The sequence below is a fragment of the Aphidius gifuensis genome, linkage group LG4 (assembly GCF_014905175.1).
Source record: "Aphidius gifuensis isolate YNYX2018 linkage group LG4, ASM1490517v1, whole genome shotgun sequence".
NCBI classification, from domain to species: Eukaryota; Metazoa; Arthropoda; class Insecta; order Hymenoptera; family Braconidae; genus Aphidius; species Aphidius gifuensis.
The window spans coordinates 19,488,594-19,508,719 of record NC_057791.1 but is presented as its reverse complement, the minus strand read 5'-3'; the positions used below and the strand labels follow the sequence as shown (position 1 = coordinate 19,508,719).

The 20,126-nt window shown below is 25.1% G+C and overlaps 4 protein-coding genes and 1 non-coding gene across 10 annotated transcripts; 1 reads left to right on the top strand and 4 right to left on the bottom strand.

Moving 5' to 3' along the window:
• The first annotated feature begins 78 nt into the window (after positions 1-78).
• On the top strand, positions 79-3,284 carry LOC122855504 (zinc finger protein ztf-16-like). Of its 5 annotated transcripts, none has more exons than XM_044156920.1 (6): positions 79-357; positions 1,325-1,544; positions 1,606-1,837; positions 1,900-2,168; positions 2,238-2,573; positions 2,640-3,284. In XM_044156920.1, exons 2-6 carry the CDS (start codon positions 1,366-1,368, stop codon positions 3,109-3,111), a joined length of 1,488 nt encoding a protein of 495 aa, XP_044012855.1. In that variant the 5' UTR covers positions 79-357; positions 1,325-1,365; the 3' UTR covers positions 3,112-3,284. The 5 variants fall into 5 exon arrangements, with proteins under 5 accessions (XP_044012855.1, XP_044012854.1, XP_044012857.1 ...); XM_044156919.1 differs by having other exon boundaries at positions 81-353; XM_044156922.1 differs by lacking the exon at positions 79-357 and adding an exon at positions 429-629.
• Positions 3,285-4,308: 1,024 nt separating this feature from the next.
• Positions 4,309-10,236, bottom strand: LOC122855505 (tumor necrosis factor receptor superfamily member wengen-like). Its single transcript, XM_044156924.1, has 5 exons — positions 9,622-10,236; positions 7,950-8,345; positions 7,677-7,857; positions 6,152-6,280; positions 4,309-5,392 (listed from the first exon to the last, which is right to left on the bottom strand). The coding sequence occupies exons 2-5, from the start codon at positions 8,340-8,342 to the stop codon at positions 5,226-5,228; spliced, it is 870 nt and encodes a 289-aa protein (XP_044012859.1). The 5' UTR covers positions 8,343-8,345; positions 9,622-10,236; the 3' UTR covers positions 4,309-5,225.
• Positions 10,237-11,951: 1,715 nt separating this feature from the next.
• Trnag-gcc lies at positions 11,952-12,022 on the bottom strand. Its single transcript has one exon. It is a non-coding gene; the product is annotated as a tRNA-Gly (tRNA).
• Positions 12,023-12,763: 741 nt separating this feature from the next.
• On the bottom strand, positions 12,764-16,530 carry LOC122855502 (protein ENL-like). Of its 2 annotated transcripts, none has more exons than XM_044156916.1 (5): positions 15,479-16,527; positions 15,225-15,398; positions 14,403-15,150; positions 14,194-14,330; positions 12,764-14,117 (listed from the first exon to the last, which is right to left on the bottom strand). In XM_044156916.1, exons 1-5 carry the CDS (start codon positions 15,599-15,601, stop codon positions 13,995-13,997), a joined length of 1,305 nt encoding a protein of 434 aa, XP_044012851.1. In that variant the 5' UTR covers positions 15,602-16,527; the 3' UTR covers positions 12,764-13,994. The 2 variants fall into 2 exon arrangements, with proteins under 2 accessions (XP_044012851.1, XP_044012852.1); XM_044156917.1 differs by having other exon boundaries at positions 13,017-14,117; positions 14,194-14,324; positions 15,479-16,530.
• A 592-nt stretch (positions 16,531-17,122) lies between these two features.
• LOC122855501 (heat shock 70 kDa protein cognate 5-like) lies at positions 17,123-19,876 on the bottom strand. The gene is made up of 3 exons (XM_044156915.1): positions 19,605-19,876; positions 18,227-19,487; positions 17,123-18,020 (listed from the first exon to the last, which is right to left on the bottom strand). Exons 1-3 carry the CDS (start codon positions 19,686-19,688, stop codon positions 17,305-17,307), a joined length of 2,061 nt encoding a protein of 686 aa, XP_044012850.1. The 5' UTR covers positions 19,689-19,876; the 3' UTR covers positions 17,123-17,304.
• Positions 19,877-20,126: the final 250 nt, after the last annotated feature.

Genomic DNA, 20,126 nt, shown 5'->3' with positions numbered 1-20,126 from the left:
CCGCCATTTATAAAAATGGCGGAAAATATAAAATAAAAAAAAAAATTCTACTTTTCCTTCAACTTCCGTTACATTTTATTTATGGTGTGTGTGTGTATGTGTGTCCAGTGTTGAAAAAAGAACAAAAAAGAAGAAAAAAGGAATAAAAAAAACAATAAATAATTAAGCTAAAAGGAGAAAGACAAAAAAAATAATAATAAAACGAAAGGATGCGTTGACAATTGTGTTAAAAAAGAGGTGTCTCTGGAATGAGGTGATTGGGGAGTGTTACGATTTAATATACAAAAAAAAAAAAATACAAATTAATCAGGCTTTGGAATGAATTATTTATCTGTGTAACAGCTCAAGTAAATGTACGTAAGTATTATTGTGTCTTTGATTGTGTCATTAAATAAAAAAAATAAAAAAATAAAATTGACTAATTATATTAAAAACAAAATAATCAAAAAACAATAACAATTAATTAGTACAATTATTATTATTATTATTATTTACGGGAGAGAAAAGCCGCGAAAAGCTACGTCATTCGTGATGGTTTTTTAGTAGAAAACTGGGACAAAGTGTAATGCACTCTGGCATTGCGATCTTACCCACCAGGTGTTTCTATGCCGTAATCTTCACAGGATTGGGTAATACCCCCTGTATACATTGCACCTTGCTCTGACAAGTAAACTCTTAAATACCTGACTTTCAAAGTTTCAAACAAACATTTATCCATTTTTTTTTTTATCTTAATTTTTTTATAGAAATATTATTTCTAGTTAAGTCAACAATAACAACAACAACTGAGTGATCAACAATTTGCCATAATATTTACAAAAAAAAATAGCACATTCAATTTATAAATAAACAAAAGTCAAATTTATTTATAATTTTTTTTATCAATAAATAAATAAATTTAATTTAATCGAAAAAAAAAAAAATGATAATTTCGTAACAACAATACTTTCTTTTTTTTTTTTTTTTTTGTATTTTATTTATGGAATAATAATACAAATTATTTACACAATATAATAACAATAAAAAATAAAAATATACATATATCCCGTGATCTGATTTGCAAGTATATGTGCTCCAAATACATTGAGGTGTTTTTTTTTATTTTTTATTTGGAGCATGGCGTTTCGAAATAATTTTTAAGTGACGTACATTGACTTTCCTTCGACAAGTGAGGTTACTTATTTATTATATATTTATATAGCCTATATATATTTTATTACTGCAATATCGAATAACATTTAAAAAAAAAAAAAAAATCATAGTGTGTGTGTGAGTGTTGGATAGTGTTTATATTATTTTATTTAACATGTATTTTCCAATGTAGAGTAAATGAGGGAACCAAAAGATAGTTAGAGGGACAAAATAATGCCTGATGTTGAAGTTGATGGTGGAAGTGGGGATAACGAGGTCGACTCAAATTCCTCAGCAAAAATTGAACCTGGTGAATCATCAAATAATAAAGAGGACGAAACACATGATCCTGATAACGATACTGGACTTAATACAAATTATGACAGTGGTGATGGAGCTAGTTCTGTATTCAGGTTATTATCAAAAAACAAATATAAACTTCAATAATTAATAATCTAAATTGTCAATTTATAGATGTGATAAATGTGATAATTATGAAACAATGAATAAAACAGCATTTTGTACACATCAAGAAAAATGTACATCAAATATTGAAGGTCGTGAAAGTACTGAAGGTATGGAAAATAACGATAATTATAATGATGCTGATGATAGTCAATCTGGACATCGTTCACATAGAAAAATGTTTGAATGTGATGTTTGTAATATGAAATTTTCAAATGGTGCAAATATGCGACGTCACAAGGTAAAATAATCATATTTTTTAAAAAAATATAAATAATAATTGTTTATTTTAATCATCAACAGATGCGACATACTGGTGTTAAGCCATATGAATGTCGAGTATGTCAAAAAAGATTTTTTCGTAAAGATCATCTTGCTGAACATTTTACAACTCATTCAAAAACATTGCCATATCATTGTCCAATTTGTAATCGAGGTTTTCAAAGACAAATTGCAATGAGGGCACACTTTCAAAATGAACATGTTGGTCAACATGATATGGTTAAATCATGTCCACTATGTAACTATCGTGCAGCAACAATGAAATGTTTAAGATTACATTTTTTTAATAGGTAACAAAATTTTTCATCATAAATTGTATTTTAAATAATTAATTAATTTAAATTAAATAATTTATTTAGACATGGAATAGATCTTGATAATCCAGGACCAAATAGTTCAACATCATTGATAAATAGTTGTACATCAGGTGAAGCAATGCCATCAGCAACATTATCAGACAGTGGTGATAGTACTGGTAATCGTTCAGCTGATAATGCAACACCACCAATGCATTTTTTAACACCACATGTTGAAATATCAATACCATATACTGAACATAATGACGGACAACGTAATTCAAGTCCAGTACAATTAAATGGTGATGATCCAAATTCACCACAAAGTACTGATAGCAATAGTAATGCACCAAGTAGTAGTCATCATCAATTGCCAATAAACAGTACAACAATTCATCGGTAATTAAAATTAAAAAAATAATAAAATAATAGTATAATTTTTTAAATAATCCTTTTAAATTTTAGTATTGGTGGCAATGAGGATTCAATAACACCATCAATATCATTAATACCAATAAAACAAGAACCAAATAGTAATGGTCATGAAGATAATTCAGCAACATCAAGCAATCATTTGTTACCATCATTAATTAAGGTATCACCATTAAAATCTTTACTTCGTGATGATTTACGACGTAAATTAACAAACACTAGTAATAATAATAATAATAGTAATAGTAATAATTGTAATAATAATACAAATGGTATTGTAACGGGTAATTTACGTGGTGAACCAGCAACATCAACGAGGCCGGATCCTCGTACAAGTGGTTTACAATGTACATATTGCAGAATAACATTTCCCGATCAGACATTGTATTTTTTACACAAGGGTTGTCACAGTGATAGTAATCCTTGGAAATGTAATATTTGTGGTGAACAATGCTGTAATTTGTATCAATTTAATTCGCATTTATTGAGCAAAAGTCATCAGTGAACAAAAAAAAAATAATTGATTATTTTTTAACACTTTAATATCATTGAGCGCAGCTTATTGCTGTTTGAATATTGTGCCTTTTTGATAGAAAAAAAATAATACTAAAATTTAATTATTGCCAACATTCACATACACAATTGTCCATCGTGATTATTTCACCGTAAATTTTCATTAATTATGATCCGTCCACAGAGGGCTTCACACAGAATATTCCAAGCTCTAATTAGTTTTTACAACTGATCAAAATGAAAAGAAAAAAAATTAAATAATATTTATCTTTTAAATTATTACTTGGTAATGCACATGTACTTTCGTTTGGTTTTTTTTTTTTTTTTCTTTTATTTCGGAGCATATTTTATTTTATTAGACAAAAGTGATGATAATTGATATGGCAAGTCAATTATTAAATTACATTATAGTACTTTTATTTGCAATATTTTCGTTAATTTTTACAATTAAGATTTTACATTTTATTTTTTTTTTTCTTGAAGAATAATCATGAAAGTTATAAATTTACAAAAACAAAGTGCCCATGGCTGATTGTATTTTTTTAAATTGATCACGATTGATAATATAAATTTTAGCAAGGCTTGTAGAAAAATTACAAAAAAAATTGTTGGCATAAATGGAAATCAACTGGGTAAACGTCATTATTATGATATTTTATATATAAATATTTGTACAAAAGAGTATTAAAAAAAAAAATTAACGCGTGAAATAATATTAAACAAAAAAAATATATATGTTTACACAAAATATTCACGCTAAAATTATAAATAAAACGTGTAAATTTTATTTTAAAAATTAAAGCAAATTTATATACACAATAATTTTCATCACAGAATTTATAAATAATATTTGACACCTGTGTTAATTGTTCATAATTTCATAACAATTATGTATATTTAATGTTAAAAATTTTATTTATTAATTAAGTAATTTATTGTATCTTGCATTCCAGAAAATATTAACAAAAAACAAAAAATACAAGTAGACATAAATCGAAAAGAAAAAAATTAAAAAAAAAAAAAAAAACTAGTACAAGTAATTTCGGTAGATTAATTATAATATATTATAAAGAAAAGAAAAAACACTATTTTATTTTTTAATGCAGGATCGTTTGTCCACTATTTTTGGCACTCAGAACTTTAAATAACGTGATAGAATAAATGAATTAAAATTTTAGAATGTTATAATAAACAATAGGATAAAAGAAAAACAATTATAAAAATTCAGTGACCTTAATAATTGAGTCTTTTTAGAAACCTTTACATGACTTATCAGGTCATTCATCATATTTTTGTGTTAAATAAAATAGCAACAAGTGCCTGAGATGATAAAAAAAAAAAATTATAATTAAAACAATTTATGGACCATTGTTTGATTTAAAAAAAAAAACATGCCCGGATTGTTTGAGTAGGGTAAAACGATCTACACTGTGATGACGTTTACAAAGAAAAATTATATTGTTAAAAAAATGATTTATAATTTACCAGAAATATGATGAATTTTCTCTTGCAAATATATATATTAATTAATAATATTTAGAAAATAATAAAAAGCCTTAGGTGCACACCCTGCCCACGTATACATTTGCCTATAAAAAAAAAAACAAAAATAAATAAATATATATTTAATAAAATAATTGTTGTTGTTACTAGGGTGTAATGGGTACAAGCTAAATAATAATTTTAAAAACAATTTATGTATATTATAATAAAAAAAAAAACAATTACACGAGTTACCTTATAAATATATCTTATTTTATTAATTAATTACTTCTTTCTTTTTTTCTTTTTTTTTTTTCATTATATTACAATATTGGTACTTATGTATATTTTCATGTGGCAATTTGAGTCAAAAAAAAAAATATTATTTTATAATAACTACATACTGTTTATATATGATTAAAAAAAAAAAAAAAAAAAGATTTACATTTTTAATATATTGAAACAACAAAAATCATAGTATTGATTTTAATGAAAAAATCATGAAGATTTTGTTGTTCAAAAATGAAAAATAAAATTAACAAGTTTGGCATATAATTTCTTGTTAATTAATTAATTAATAATTATGATATAAAATTTAAAAATATAATATAATTATTATTTTATTTATTCTTGAATATTTTTGTGACTGAGAATACTCTCAATATTACGATGAATTTGAGCAATCTGTGCTCGTTTATTTCTTGATGTCTTGGGTGTTTCTCCCGCTTCAATATACAGGTTTCCCCCTGTTTCCGGCCATCCAGCTAACACGGGTGTCTCTCGTTTCCTGTCTGTCGACAAATAGTTAAAAGGGCGTATTATAATCATCAAAAAATATCACATATAATTGAGGATATAGTTTAAATTATTATTGCTAATAAAAAATATTTAAATTGATAAATTTATAATTTTTTCAAATTCCTTTTATTTTAAAATAAACAAAGTATTATTCAATATTTGATCAAATAATTTTAAATAAACACAATAACTACATGCAATTATTATTTATAAAAATTTCAATATTTAATATATTTTTTAATTGATAAATAAAACATTTTAAAAATGTAAAAATTTAAATTACATAAACATTTATGTCAAGTGTTTATTTAAAATAATTTTTTCAAATATATATTTTTGAATAATTATAATATTTATTGTTAATTTATAACAAGCTATTATTTAAGTTAAAAAAAAATAATTTTTTAAATGTGGTAAGATGTAAATTGATGAATGAAAGTCGGCATGATATGTGAGAGCTTGAAGTTGATGAAAATATAAGGGAGAATAATAAAAACAAATTAAAAAAAAATAAAGATAAAAAGATAATAATTATAGAGGCATATACCGCCACGTAAAACAGTCTCTATATACATTTCATTTCGCACAATAATAAATTACACTTAATATTTTAATTCAAATCACGAATTGCGCGTAACCGTTTCAAGCTTTCGTTGAGGGAATTCATTCAACGAGTTTCACTGTGTGTAAATATTTTTATTTTTTTTATTTACATATACACAATGAATCTAAATAAATAATATTTTATTTACCTAATAATTTTTCAAGATATTGGCACCTTGTCTCAGGGTCACCAGGACTCATTGGTGCACCAGCACTCAACTCAGCAAGTTCAGCTTTGACCATTAAATTCAGTCGAGCTGATATCTCCTCAAGACCAGCTGCAATAAAATTTAATTATTTTTTTTTCATTAATTACTCTATTCACATATACATTCTTGGTATTAAATAATTTTTTTTTCTCTTAGAAATATAATTTCGAAACGTTAACTCGAGCTTTTTTTTTCCATCAAATTAAAACCTTTTTTTTTCTATCAAAAAAATAAATAAATAAAAAAAACCCAGCTATGAAAAAATACACGTACAATTATTGCCATTGTTTAAAAATTTAAATTGAATAAAAAAAAAAAATTACATGCGATTAATTATAACAATTAAATATTTAAATGTAAAAAAAAAAAGCAGCAAAAATAAACTCAAGAATTTAATGTCAATTGTATGCGTTGACTGATCAATAAAAACAATAAATTAATAATTCATTAAATAAATTAAAACTACATATTGTTTAATAAAAAAAAATAAATAAAAAAATATTTTAAACAATGGTCTATTGATTATATAAAAAATAACAAACAACGATTAAACAAATAAAAAAAAAATTTAAAATTTATCGCAACAAATGTAGCTGATGTTTACCTCCATAAATACATCATTCAGGATAAGGCTAATAAAATATATTGACTTGTCTTGGCTAAATGTCACGTTGTTGTATACACGCTCAAAGTGTACATAAATATATTTATTTTTATTTTGAGTATATATTGGCTTGGTCAATTCTCGAATATTTAAAATTCGCGCATGTTTTTTTATTATATACCTTGCAAATTTATTTCCCACGAAATTTCTTTTTTTTTTTTTTATATGATAAACGTGATAATGCATTTGAATTTGGTAACTGTTTATTTATTTTTTTTATTTTTAATCCACGTGTACACAATTTATTTGTATGAACTGATTATAACTGAATTATTTATTTGATTTTACAACGGGATGTCCATGTCACAATGTATATTCAAATGAAAAAAAAAAAAACAAAATTATTTATTAAAATTTCGCATGGACTTGTTGATGATGATATTTTTATTATATTATTTTTTTTTCTACTTGAATTTCTATCACTTTAAACTGTAAATGATTTTTCTATTTTTGCACTGAAAAATTTTACTTTTAATCGAAATATTTTATGGCAATTATGATAATATTTAAATATTGCAATTAAAAGTTTAAATGAATATAAATAAATAGTTTTAAGAGGTATAGTATTTGATGAACGTGATGCGGCATATCCGGACACTCAGCTGAAGGATAAACCGTGATCGGCCCTCTAATGAATAATTTTTTTTTTATCGTCTTGCATCTTCAGATTTAAAATCCAAGAAATTCATTGAGCTTTTAAATATGCCGCAATTTAACGAGCCTAAATATCTTGATTATTTTAATACCAAGAATTTTAATTTTATTGACTTATTGTATATTTTTTTTTTTTTTTTATATTACCTGGCTCAAAATTTCGTTTCATTTGACGCCATTGACGTACATATATCAATGCTGAACATCCGGCAACCATAAAAAATATAATGCAAGCAATAACAGCAAGTACTAAAACACTTGTTTGCCAATCCCATGGCAAATAATATGAATCGTCAATTTGACGGTCATTTGGTACTTCCGGTAATATCTAATAAACCAAAAGAAAAAAAAAATAAATTTAAAAAAAAATACAAATATACAGGTATAATTTAAATATATAATTAAAAATAATAAACTTACTTGAAGTTTTTGTAAATCATCAAATTGACTATAATCATTATTAATACTACTATGACTTAAATTATCATTATAATTTTTTTTAAGACTCTCTGGATGATTATTATCATCATTTAATTGTAAATTAATATTATTTGTTTTTCTACGATTTTTTAAAAATGACCAGTCAAGTTCCAGTGCTGATAATGGTCCACATACTGAATTTTTATCAATAGCACATGGACTTATTGTAAATTCAGGTGCACATTTTGTACAATTAATACATGATGATAATTCTGATGACCAATATTCATGACTTGGTTTACATATTGGATGTTGATTTGTATATTGACATATTAATAATAATACCAGGCAGACTGTCAACAGCCTGGATATTAATTTATAGCTTCTCAGCATCACCTTATTACACAAAATTAAATAATATTTAAAAAAAATTATTAAACATTAAATTAAAATATATTTATAATTAATTTTACATTAAAACTAAAAAATAAATGAAAAAAAAATGATTAATATTGCGTTTTTTTATGAATTAAATAAATCAATATAATTAAAGCATATTAATAATTAAAAAAAAAAAAATAATATAGATGATAATAATTAGCAATTAATTAATGCAATTTGATTTTTAAAAATTTTTAATATTGACGTTTTAAAACTTCCGGTAAATAAATTAAATTTACGTTATAATGTAATTACATCCGCGCACATTAATCGTAATCCGGTCTACGTCACCATTATCATCATCATCATGATCATTACTATATAATATACATATATATATATATAACAAATATATATACATTAATTAAATTTGTTGATGTGTTTTTAAGCCGTTTTCGCCTTTATATGTTATTACGTGTCTCACGTAGCACCGTTACGCTCTGTGATTGAGCATTAAATTCATACACCTTTTATACATACCATAATCATTTACAATAAATATAAAAATATATTTTATCATTATTACATATATTAATATCTTCATATATATATATATATTTAATTACTTGATGTTACAATGTAACATGTAAATTTATCCAACAAGCATTTCTCATTTCTTTTCCTTTTTTTTTCTCTGCATGAATTTCGATTTTTAAATTTCTATCGTTATTATTTGCAAGAAATATTTCTTATTTTAATTTTTATTTGGCAATTTTAAATTCAAATGTTTATTTACATATATTGCCAATCAACCGATGTAACATGCAAATTAATCTAACAAAAATTTCGTTTCTATTTTAAATTTTTTTCTCTATAGAAATTGTCGTTTTTTTTTTCGAAATTTAATTTGTTTATTTTTCGTTTTTATTTGTCAATGAAATATGCAAATTTTTATTTATTTATTATTATTGTTTTTTTATTGATTATCTATGTCGATGTTACCATATTTATTTATTGTGTATGTTAATAAAAACGATTTCTCCATCATATAGTAATTTTAAATTTTACGCATGTCGTATTTACATTTTTGGTGTATGAATTATTTTTTATATATTATTTATTTATTGTTATTATTATTATTCATAATGTGTAATATAAACTTCAAGTGTATATCTATATTAATATGTGAATATATAAATAAAATAAAAATAAACACATAGATAAAAATAAATATTTCATCTCAAATTATATTTGATTTTTTTTTTTTTAAATAGTGCTAAAAAATACTTACGATGTCTTGAATAATATTATTCCAGTCATGATGTAAATCCAAAAATTTTTAGACGTTAACAATGTACTAAAGATGAATAATTAAAAAAAAAAATTAATTATAATAATTACACTAGAAATTGTCACTTCATTATTTCGAAATTTGATAGTAAAAATTAAAATTTCTAACACCACAAATTTATGTTTTCCATTACTCACATATAGATCACTAAATAGAAATTTTTATTTCTTATCTCATTTAGAGATTTTTGTTTGAATATTTAGTTTATAATAAACATAACTTTGATAAAAAAAATAACAGTTTAATGGTATTTAAAAAAAGGATAAAAATAGTAAAAAAGTATTTGATTTTTTGAAGAGATTCTTGTTGAAAGATTCTTCTCGAATGATAAAAATTTATTAAACAATGCCCTCAATGGCTAGCTTGGTTGGTTGTACCAAGTCTTGAGACTAGTTCGACTGGTTTCTATACTAATTTCCGCTCACAGTAAATACATTGCTGGATAAATACTACAGCTCGATGTGTGCAACAACGTTCGACCAAAGCTTTTGCTCTCTATCTTTGGTTGCAAGAGTAAGTTAGACACACACCACGTTCCTCACTTTACCTTACTCCTCTTTTTTTTTTTTTTTTTTTTATTTTATACTTCTCTTCTTTTTCCTTCTATACTTATTTATTTTTTATGATTTTTTTATATATCCATTTGAGTGGGAGAAAATAAATAAATAAAAAAAAAAGCTACCGGATTTATTTCTCTCTTAATAATTTATATAAAAATTTTATCTGATTATTCATGTGCTTGGAGTGAATGAAACGAAAGGAAACTCACAAAATAATTTTTTAAAAATTATTTAAATAGCAAAAATTTAATGTAAATTAAAAAATTTATATTTTTAATTATTTATTTATTTTTTTTGATCATATACGAATGTGAGAGAAACTACACTTTCCGGCAGGATATCCTAAAGTATTTTGAGAACTATACGATATATGTTAGAGGATTTTTTAAACGAATGCCAGTGTATAGCATCTGGCGACGCGATTTTCTCACCGGGCAAGAATTTTTTTTTTTTTTTGTTTTCTTTACTCATTTCCTTTTTCTATCCTCTATTAATTTTTTTCTAGTAAAACAAAAAATAATCAATGAAATTCAAATGGTAATTTAATATTATATATAAATTTTTCATTTATCAATATGAAAATTTGATTTTTTTTTTTATTAATTTTATATTCAATCATAAATGATGCAATTAATGATTTTAATTATTTTTTATTCAATTTTTTATATTTGATTTATTGAATTTACAAATTTTTCAAGTATCGAGGGAAATTTTTTGTGTTTCCAGGGAGATAACACATGTCCATTGCATTTTGAAATTTGATTACGACCAGTGAACAAGTCAAATTCATTTTAGACACTTAAAAATTCTCAAAGTCATGATGTTATATTTAAATACATATATATCAAGAGGAAGTACAAAAATAGATGCAATATTTTTTTTTCTATTTGTTTGGGAAGTAAGAAAATAAAAAAATATCTTATTTTTGTCTTTAAAAAAACATATTTTTTTTATTATAAATTTTAATTATAAACTTGTTTATTTTAAAAAAATTTTATTTACATTTTAGATAAATGGGTTTTAGTTTTTTTTTCTAAGGTCAAGATACAAGGGTTAAATAATTTTAATTGCAATATATACTGGTATATTTAAAAAGTTTTTTTTTTTTTTCATTTTTAATTCTGACAATTGGTTGTGAAATTAAACAATGTCTAATTGACCAATGAATATACTCAGTTAAAAATATTTTCAAGCTTACTTGAAACTATTTATATAACATATAATTTTTATTTATTAATTTTTTTGTTTTAGAGATATTGGTTATTGTATTTCCGAGATATTTAAATTTTCTTTTGAAATTTTGATAATTTAATTTTTTAAGGATCTTTTCGAGTATACTATATTAAATTTTCAAGCAAATCCCTTTATCGATTCGCCTAATCGCCTGTGGCAAGAAAAAAATCATCAAATACCAAAAATTTAAAAAAAAGGAACATTTGGCATTAGAATTTTGATGGGCCAAATTTTTGAGTAATATTTCTAGTATATTATAATAAATTTTCAAGGGAATCCTTCGGCAAGAACGACTGCGATCAGCTTGAATGAAACAAAAAATTTAAATGTTCAGGTAAAAAACAATTATCAGGTGTATACTTTTAAATAAATAAAAATTAGATGAATATTTTATGTTTACATTAAAAATGACTATATAATTATTGTTTAAATTGATTGTCAAAATTATAGGAAAAAGTTGCAAAAAATAGAGAGAGTTGCATCGGCCGGGAATCGAACCCGGGTCGCCCGCGTGGCAGGCGAGCATTCTACCACTGAACCACCGATGCTGATGGTTTTAATAGGTTCAAATATTATTATCAACCTACTATTTTATTGTTTCATTTAATTTCATTTAATTTTGTTAGTTTAAATGACTGGCAGTCGAAAGGTGGAGTAAATTGCTGGTCGAAGAAAGTCGGAGAAATTTCTTGGCAATTCCTCCAACGGTGGGTCATTTCGGAAAAACGTGGAGAACTGACGGAGGAAATTCGGAGAAATATTTGTACCGAGATATCGAAAATATCATGATGATATTTAATTAATGAATCGCATGGAAATCAAGCAGTTTATCTAGAATATATGATTTTGGAGATATAATTTGACGAAACTAGAAACTTTGATCTATAGAATTGCGATTTTTTATTCGTGAAACTTTCAAAAAATTTTACGTATGTCTCTACCAGTCTCTACTTGAGAACAGAGAATTCATTATGTTTTGGAAAAAGACTAGAAATTTTAAAGCATTATGAACAGAAAATTGAAAAATGCCGTATGCAAAAAAATTTTACATAGATTATCTTCAAGATTGCCTTTATCATTATCTCCCAGCAGAGACCCCATTATTTTTCTGTATTATAATTTTGTACTCCTATCCTGGCACAATACTGTAAAATGCTAACACAAAATATCCAGAATAACAGTACGAAATTTTATTACAAAAAAATAATGGATTCTCTGTTCGAAACTGCCAGTCATATAAAAAAACTTTATTAATTAATTTAATAAATAAATAAATAAATAAATAAAAATCTGTATTCTTACATTTTTATTTTTTTCAATATTGAATCCAATAAATACATTAAAAAAAAAAACAAAAAAATTCCACGATGATTTTTCATATTTAAAAAATTAATAATTATAAACAATAATATTTGACATTATAAAAAAAATAATTATTACTATCTCAATTCTAAGAAACAAAAAAAAAAAACGAAAAAAAGTATAATCTAAATTATTATAAAAAAATAATTTTAAACAATTTTTTTTAAAGAATATAAACGATTTGTTTTTTTTTTTTTTTTCTAATAATAATTGCAGCAATTACACAAAAAGCTCACTTTATACATTAAATTTTTCATAATATTAATCGTCAATAATAAAATTTTTTTAAAATTAAAAATAATAATAATAAAACTCATAAGAGAAAAGAAAGGAAAAAAAAAAAATTATTTCAATAATAAAAGTTAATAATTAATGTAAAAAAAAATAATAATATTTAATTAGAATAATCACATAAAATTGTTGTACTATGATGGTCATTGTTCCACAATTATTAACGTTGAAATTTAATCGTTTACATTAATTTATATTAATTTGAAAATATTTGATAAACCTGATATTAATAACTTGAGTTGATCCACAAGTCATGGATTAACAATTTACATATTATTATTATTTAATTCAATTAATTACATTAAAGGCAAATGATTCAATAATCACTGTGGTGTGTCAACAGTGTAATTATTATATTGTAAAAAAACTACATTTAATTTTGTATTTTTAATTTCAAATATGTTTCGTTGATTAATTTAATTCATTTTTAAAAATAATTGAGTCTAGTAATACCACAGGTATACTAACTTTTTTATATTTTGTTTTTTATTATCTCATTTGACAGTCAACAGTGTAAAAAAAAATAAAAAATAATTTCAAATTTACCAGTACGTTTTTTTTTCGATTTAAATAATTCGTTTTTTTTTCGTTTTATTATTTTAAATATTGATTTATTATTTATTGCTTGTTAATTAGGTATAAAAAAAAAAAAAGTTAAATAAAAATTTAAAAGAAAAAGAAAAAAAAACGTAGTGAGATAAAGATACTTTAAAAACGAAATAATAATATATAAATTATAGTTATTTTTTAAAAAAAACGTTGTAGTAATAATTAACGTAGAATAGTACTTATATCTAAATGTCGTTTTAGTAACCAAATGTCCAGTACAATGATGATTACGATGATGATATTGATGGATCATTAGAGTCAGATTTGAGTTGAAAATCTTGGACGTGGTAAATCACCAAAGACTGTATCACCATGTACACTTTTAGCAAGTGCTTTTATCGAGGCACGTATATCATGAGGATCCAGTTGATCCATTGGTAGCTATTAAATTAATAATAAATATTAGTCAACATAGAATCAATTAAAATGAATCAATGTTTAATAAAATTAAACTTACTAGATCTTCATCTTGATCATGTAATGTTCGACGAACAAATGAAAAATTAGGTACAGTAACAGGTAATGATTTGGCAAGAGTTGATTGACCAATTCGTTGTCCTCTTGGTATATGAATTCCCTCATCTTGACCTGAATCTACCCAAAATGGGACCCATTAATATTCATTACAAATAACACATTGTCAATTAAAATTAATTAAATAATTACCGTCAGTATCAGATTCATCAGTTGACAAATTAGCAGCATCAACATTCAATGTATCATCCATTCCTTCAAGTGGAAATAATGCTCCATTATCATAAAAATCATTATCATTTGATATTGTTTTTAATTTTTTATCATTTTTATTAACAAGTTTATTTATTAAACTATTTCCTGATTTTTTCATAGCAATATTACTTTCATTAATTAATAATGATCCATCAGTTTCACTTGTTACAAGTGGTTTTTTAACTATTGGAGAATCAATAGTTTCTTTATATTTAATTGGTGTTGGTATTTTTGTTGATGATGTTAGTGTTACTGGAGTTGGCGCTGGTGTTATTAATGCTGAAGTTTTTGACGTTGTTGTTGTTGTTGTTATTGTTGATGATGATGTTGGTGGTGGTGGTGGTTTTGATGGTGTTTTTGTTGATGTCTGGTTACATATTAATCTAGCTAAAAGACGATGTTCCTTGTGTGCCTGTTCACGATATTCCTCCAAGTGTTGATATTGTTCAGCAGTAAATTCACGAATTTTTTCTTCAATTTCTGATGATTTTCGTTGGACAGATTGTTCAAGTTGATGTTGAATATTTGTCAATGCCAATTGAAGATTATTTGATAATTGAGATACAGAATATTTTGTCGGTGCTGGAAGATATTCACTGTCATCACCACTATGATCAATAATTATTTTAAATATATTACTATAATTTGGACTTGTTTTTAGCTTTTGAATTTCATCAAATGACATCTGTAATTTTAAATATTTAGCTTATAATATACGTCTTTCTATTATTATTATTTTAGCTATTTATCATTACTTACAATCATATTTGTATTTATTAGAACCATTGCTGCTCCATGATCTTTGTGTACAGCATGTGTTAACATGTTACAATTATTACATTTATTAACAACCCACGAGCCAATATTTTCACTTTCAACAAGGCCACTTTGTTCCTTGTTGATTCCCTCGAGTTTCGAGGCCATTGCTAGATTCTTTTAAACATTCAAAAAAATAAAATTAATCATTTATAAATTAATTGTATTATTAAATATTAAATATTAATGATAAATACCTCTTTAAAAAATTCATTAGCACGTTCAATTGGTGATAACTCAATATCATCCTCATTGAAATTTTTAAATTCACTGCTTCGTGTCTTGATAGACACATTCAAGCACTTGCATGTCACGTACATTTTTATTTATATGTTTTTAACAACAACAATTATTAACTTATTATTAATATATTATTTAATTATTTTTTCATCGAAAAGATATTAACGTGGAACTTTTTTCTCTTTTTTTTTTTCGACGAGAACAAAGGCTTTCGACTAACGACTAACGATGTCTAATGATGATAAATAAAATTTATTGTATTTTTTTTTTTTAGTTGATTAGATGATAAGCATAAAATTGTGATGTTGAATTTTTAAACTAACATTAAACCACCGGTTATTTAAATAAATTTATACAAAAAAAAAAGCCACAATTTCTAGATGATTTATATCTTTTAAATGTCTTTTAAAAAAAAATCCTCAACACTAATTAATAATTAAATTAATAATACAAAAATTTAACAAAATTGTTTATTAAATAAATTTATAAAAATTAATAATAAACACTAATAATATGGCACTAAAATTTATTCACTGAATTAACAAAAAATAGAAAAAAAAATAAAATATATTTTTGAGTGTGTTGATTAAAATAATGAGCTTTTATTTTTAAACAATCAAATGAAATTGTTATAAATAATTTATAAATGACGCTAGAAAAAAAAAAAAATAATAAGACTACTTGATATTTTTGTAACTTGTTTTTTTTATTTCTATCTGATGTAATAATATTTTTTTTTAATCAACAGTCAAAGAATGTTGAACAATAATAAATTTGTCAACTTGTTGTTTTGCAATTGTCAAGCTTGTTTGTCTTATCAGGTGCTTGTTTTTTATTTTTATTATTACATTTAATGATTTAAATAAATTTATAAAATAATAACAAGTTAAGACGATGGTTATTTTTTACACACTAAAAATAAACATACTGATTTATGGGAATTTGTGTGTGCATGTGTGAATAGGTGTTTGCTTCTTTTTTTTTCAACACAAAAACATACTGAGTAAATCAAAATAGATACTTAAAAAAACATGTGTTTTGATCACGATTCAACTATTCAAACCCAGTCAGTCTTTGTTAAATATTGTTCTTCATGTTGAATTGAATTAATTGCTATTTCAAGTTTTTTTTTTTGATTGTTGGAGCACATGGTACAGTTTTGAGCGCCAGATTTAATTTTTGTTTATCTTTTTTTTTTATAATTAATAAAATTATTTATTTAAATAAAAATTATGTCAATAAATTGTTATTAAACTATTGTTAATAAAAATTAAATTTGTCTTGTTAATTAATTTAAAAAAAAAAATGAATCATCATGTTTTTAAATTGGAAAAATGTTTATTTTTTTAAATAATTATTTATAATAAATTGTTTAAGAAAAACGTATAATTAATCAGGTTTTTTGTTCAACTTTATGAAGCTAGAAAATAAAATGATGAAAAAGTGGAGGAATACAGATAAATACTGGGGTGACTTGGTTTGTTTGTTGGTTGGTTGAAGAATATTCCAGTGAATAATAAAGAAAACATTTATAAGAGATATATAATATATATATTTTACAATTGATGAAAATGACAATATACAAAAGATCATATTAATGGTTGTAAGGTAATATGTTAATCATCAGTATGACTCGTCAACATGACAAGAGTTCAACTATAAAAGTTGTACAATTTTATATTTTTAATTTAAATATAAAAAAAAAAAAAAAATTATCTGATTGTAGATGTTGACATCAGTTTTAAATGGTAAAAAAAAAAATTAACTAGGCCTTGGATAATTATTAATTCTTCTCTTCTTTCTTTTCACCTTCTGGTTGTTGTTGATCTTGGTTGCCTTGGTTAGCTTGGTTGCTTTCACGTTCAGCAGCCATTTTTTTGTATGCCATCTCGAAAAGCTTGAGACTAGCTTGTTGTAATTCATTTGTTTGTTTTTTAATTTCTTCTGGGTCTGCGTTGTCTTTGTTGGCAAGTGTTTCTTTGAGTTTGCTAACAAGACCATTTAATTTATCACACTCTTCACCTGGTAATTGTGATCTAAATTCTTCAATTTTACTTTCAGTATCATTGATAATACTTTCAGCTTGGTTAAGAGCTTCGACACGATCTCTCTTGATTTTGTCTTCTTTGGCATTCTTTTCAGCATTTCTGACCATGTTTTCAATTTCATCTTTGCTTAAACCACCACTGGATTGAATTGATATTTGTTGTTCTTTGCCAGTACCCTTATCACGAGCTGATACATGTACAATACCATTGGCATCAATATCAAATGTAACTTCAATTTGTGGTACACCTCTTGGTGCTGGTGGAATACCAATCAATGAAAATTGACCCAACATTTTATTGTCAGCAGCCATTTCACGTTCTCCTTGGTGTACTTTGATTTCAACCTGTGATTGTCCATCAGCAGCTGTTGAAAAGACTTGACTCTTTTTTGTTGGAATTGTTGTGTTACGTGTGATCAATTTTGTGAATACACCACCAAGTGTTTCAATACCTGTAAATTAAATAATAATTATGATTAATTTATTTATTCCTAATTAAATAGGGAAAGATTTTTTAAAAATATAATTCAAGTATAATTTAAATTGCTCAGTAAATTAATTCATCATAACTCAGAGAGAAGATTAGATCTAAAGCATCATTGGCAACTAAACATTATTTTTTACTATTCAATTGAGACATTTGTCTTGAGTAACTCACCAAGTGAAAGTGGAGTAACATCAAGAAGAAGAACGTCAGTGACATCACCAGCAAGAACACCACCTTGGACAGCAGCACCAATGGCAACAGCTTCATCAGGATTTACAGCCTTAGATGGTTGACGACCAAAGATCTCTTGTACAGTTTGTTGAACTTTTGGTACTCTTGTCATACCACCAACAAGAAGTACTTCTCCAATTTCAGATTTATTGACTTCAGCATCACTGATAGCTTTTTGGCAAGGTTGAATTGTACGCTTGATCAAATCAGCAACAAGTGCTTCAAACTTGCTTCTTGTAAGTTTAAGATTGAAATGTTTTGGGCCAGTAGCATCCATGGTCAAGTATGGCAAGTTGATGTCAGTCTGTGAGTCATCAGACAATTCAATCTTTGCTTTTTCAGCAGCTTCTTTGAGACGTTGCATAGCTTGTTGATCCTTGGTAATATCAATTCCTTGATCCTTTTTAAATTCACTGGCCAAATAATTAACAAGAGTATTGTCAAAGTCTTCACCACCAAGGAATGTATCACCATTTGTTGATTTGACCTCAAAGACACCTTTTTGAATTTCTAAAACTGAGATATCAAAGGTACCACCACCCAAGTCATAGACTGCAATGATTTTGTCTTCTGTTTTGTCCATGCCATAGGCAAGAGCAGCTGCTGTTGGTTCATTGATAACTCTGAGAACATTTAAACCAGCAATTTGACCAGCATCTTTGGTTGCTTGACGTTGAGAATCATTGAAATAAGCTGGTACTGTGATGACTGCATTTTTAACTGGTGTACGTAAATATGCTTCAGCAGTTTCTTTCATTTTTCTTAATACAGCAGCTCCAATTTGACTTGGGGAATGTAATTTGCCAGATTTATCTTGAACCCAGGCATCTCCATTTGATGCTGGAGCAATTTTATATGACAATGTTTTAATTTCTTTTTGGATCTCTGGATCATTGAATTTACGTCCAATCAATCTTTTGGTAGCATAAAATGTGTTTTGTGGGTTGGTGATGGCTTGACGTTTTGCTGGAATACCAACAAGTTGAGTACCATCTTCAGCAAAGGCAACATATGATGGTGTTGTTCTTGAGCCTTGGGAATTTTCAATAACTTTAGCTGCACCACCTTCCCAAACAGATACACAGGAGAATGTTGTACCCAAGTCAATTCCTATAACATTACCACTGACTTTGTCTGATTTATATCTGTATTGAGTAACTTCGTTGTTGTTGTTGGGTGCATAGTATGCAGTTGAATTTACCTGTTAATAAATAATAAAAATTGAATATTAATTATATTGAATTTAATCTCTTATCTAAACGCTCACATAACCCAATAATAAAATTGTCGATTGTATAATAAAAAATTAACAACTTACATTTTTAACTAATGCACTAAAACATCTCTTTCCTTGAGAAAATTCAACGCAATTGCGTGTCAATAATCTTGATGCAGCCAACATTTTAATTGGTTAATTAATTAATAACTTTTCAAACAATTTATAAAATATTAATTCACAATTTTTTTTAATCCAAGTGCGGACTTCACGTGTAATGATGCAATCGTCAATGAAGAAATCAAGAAAAATCTGACGAAATCACGCGTTAAGAAATGTTAAGAAACCCATCTATTTTTTGTAATTCTCCAAATGGCCGTTAGAGTTCTTTCATTTTATATCCAATCAACGAGTATTTTTGCAACGACAGGTGATTTCATTGGTTGGTTACATCAGAAAGCAAAATGGCTTCTTGGATCCACAAGAATGACTGAGAATAATCTAGAATTTTCTAGCATATGAACCAATCGTGAACTTACAAACCTCTCTAGTTTATAAATTCAAAAATTTAATTTCTTAATTGTTCTTAATTATTAGAAACAATTTAAAACTCAATAAAATTAT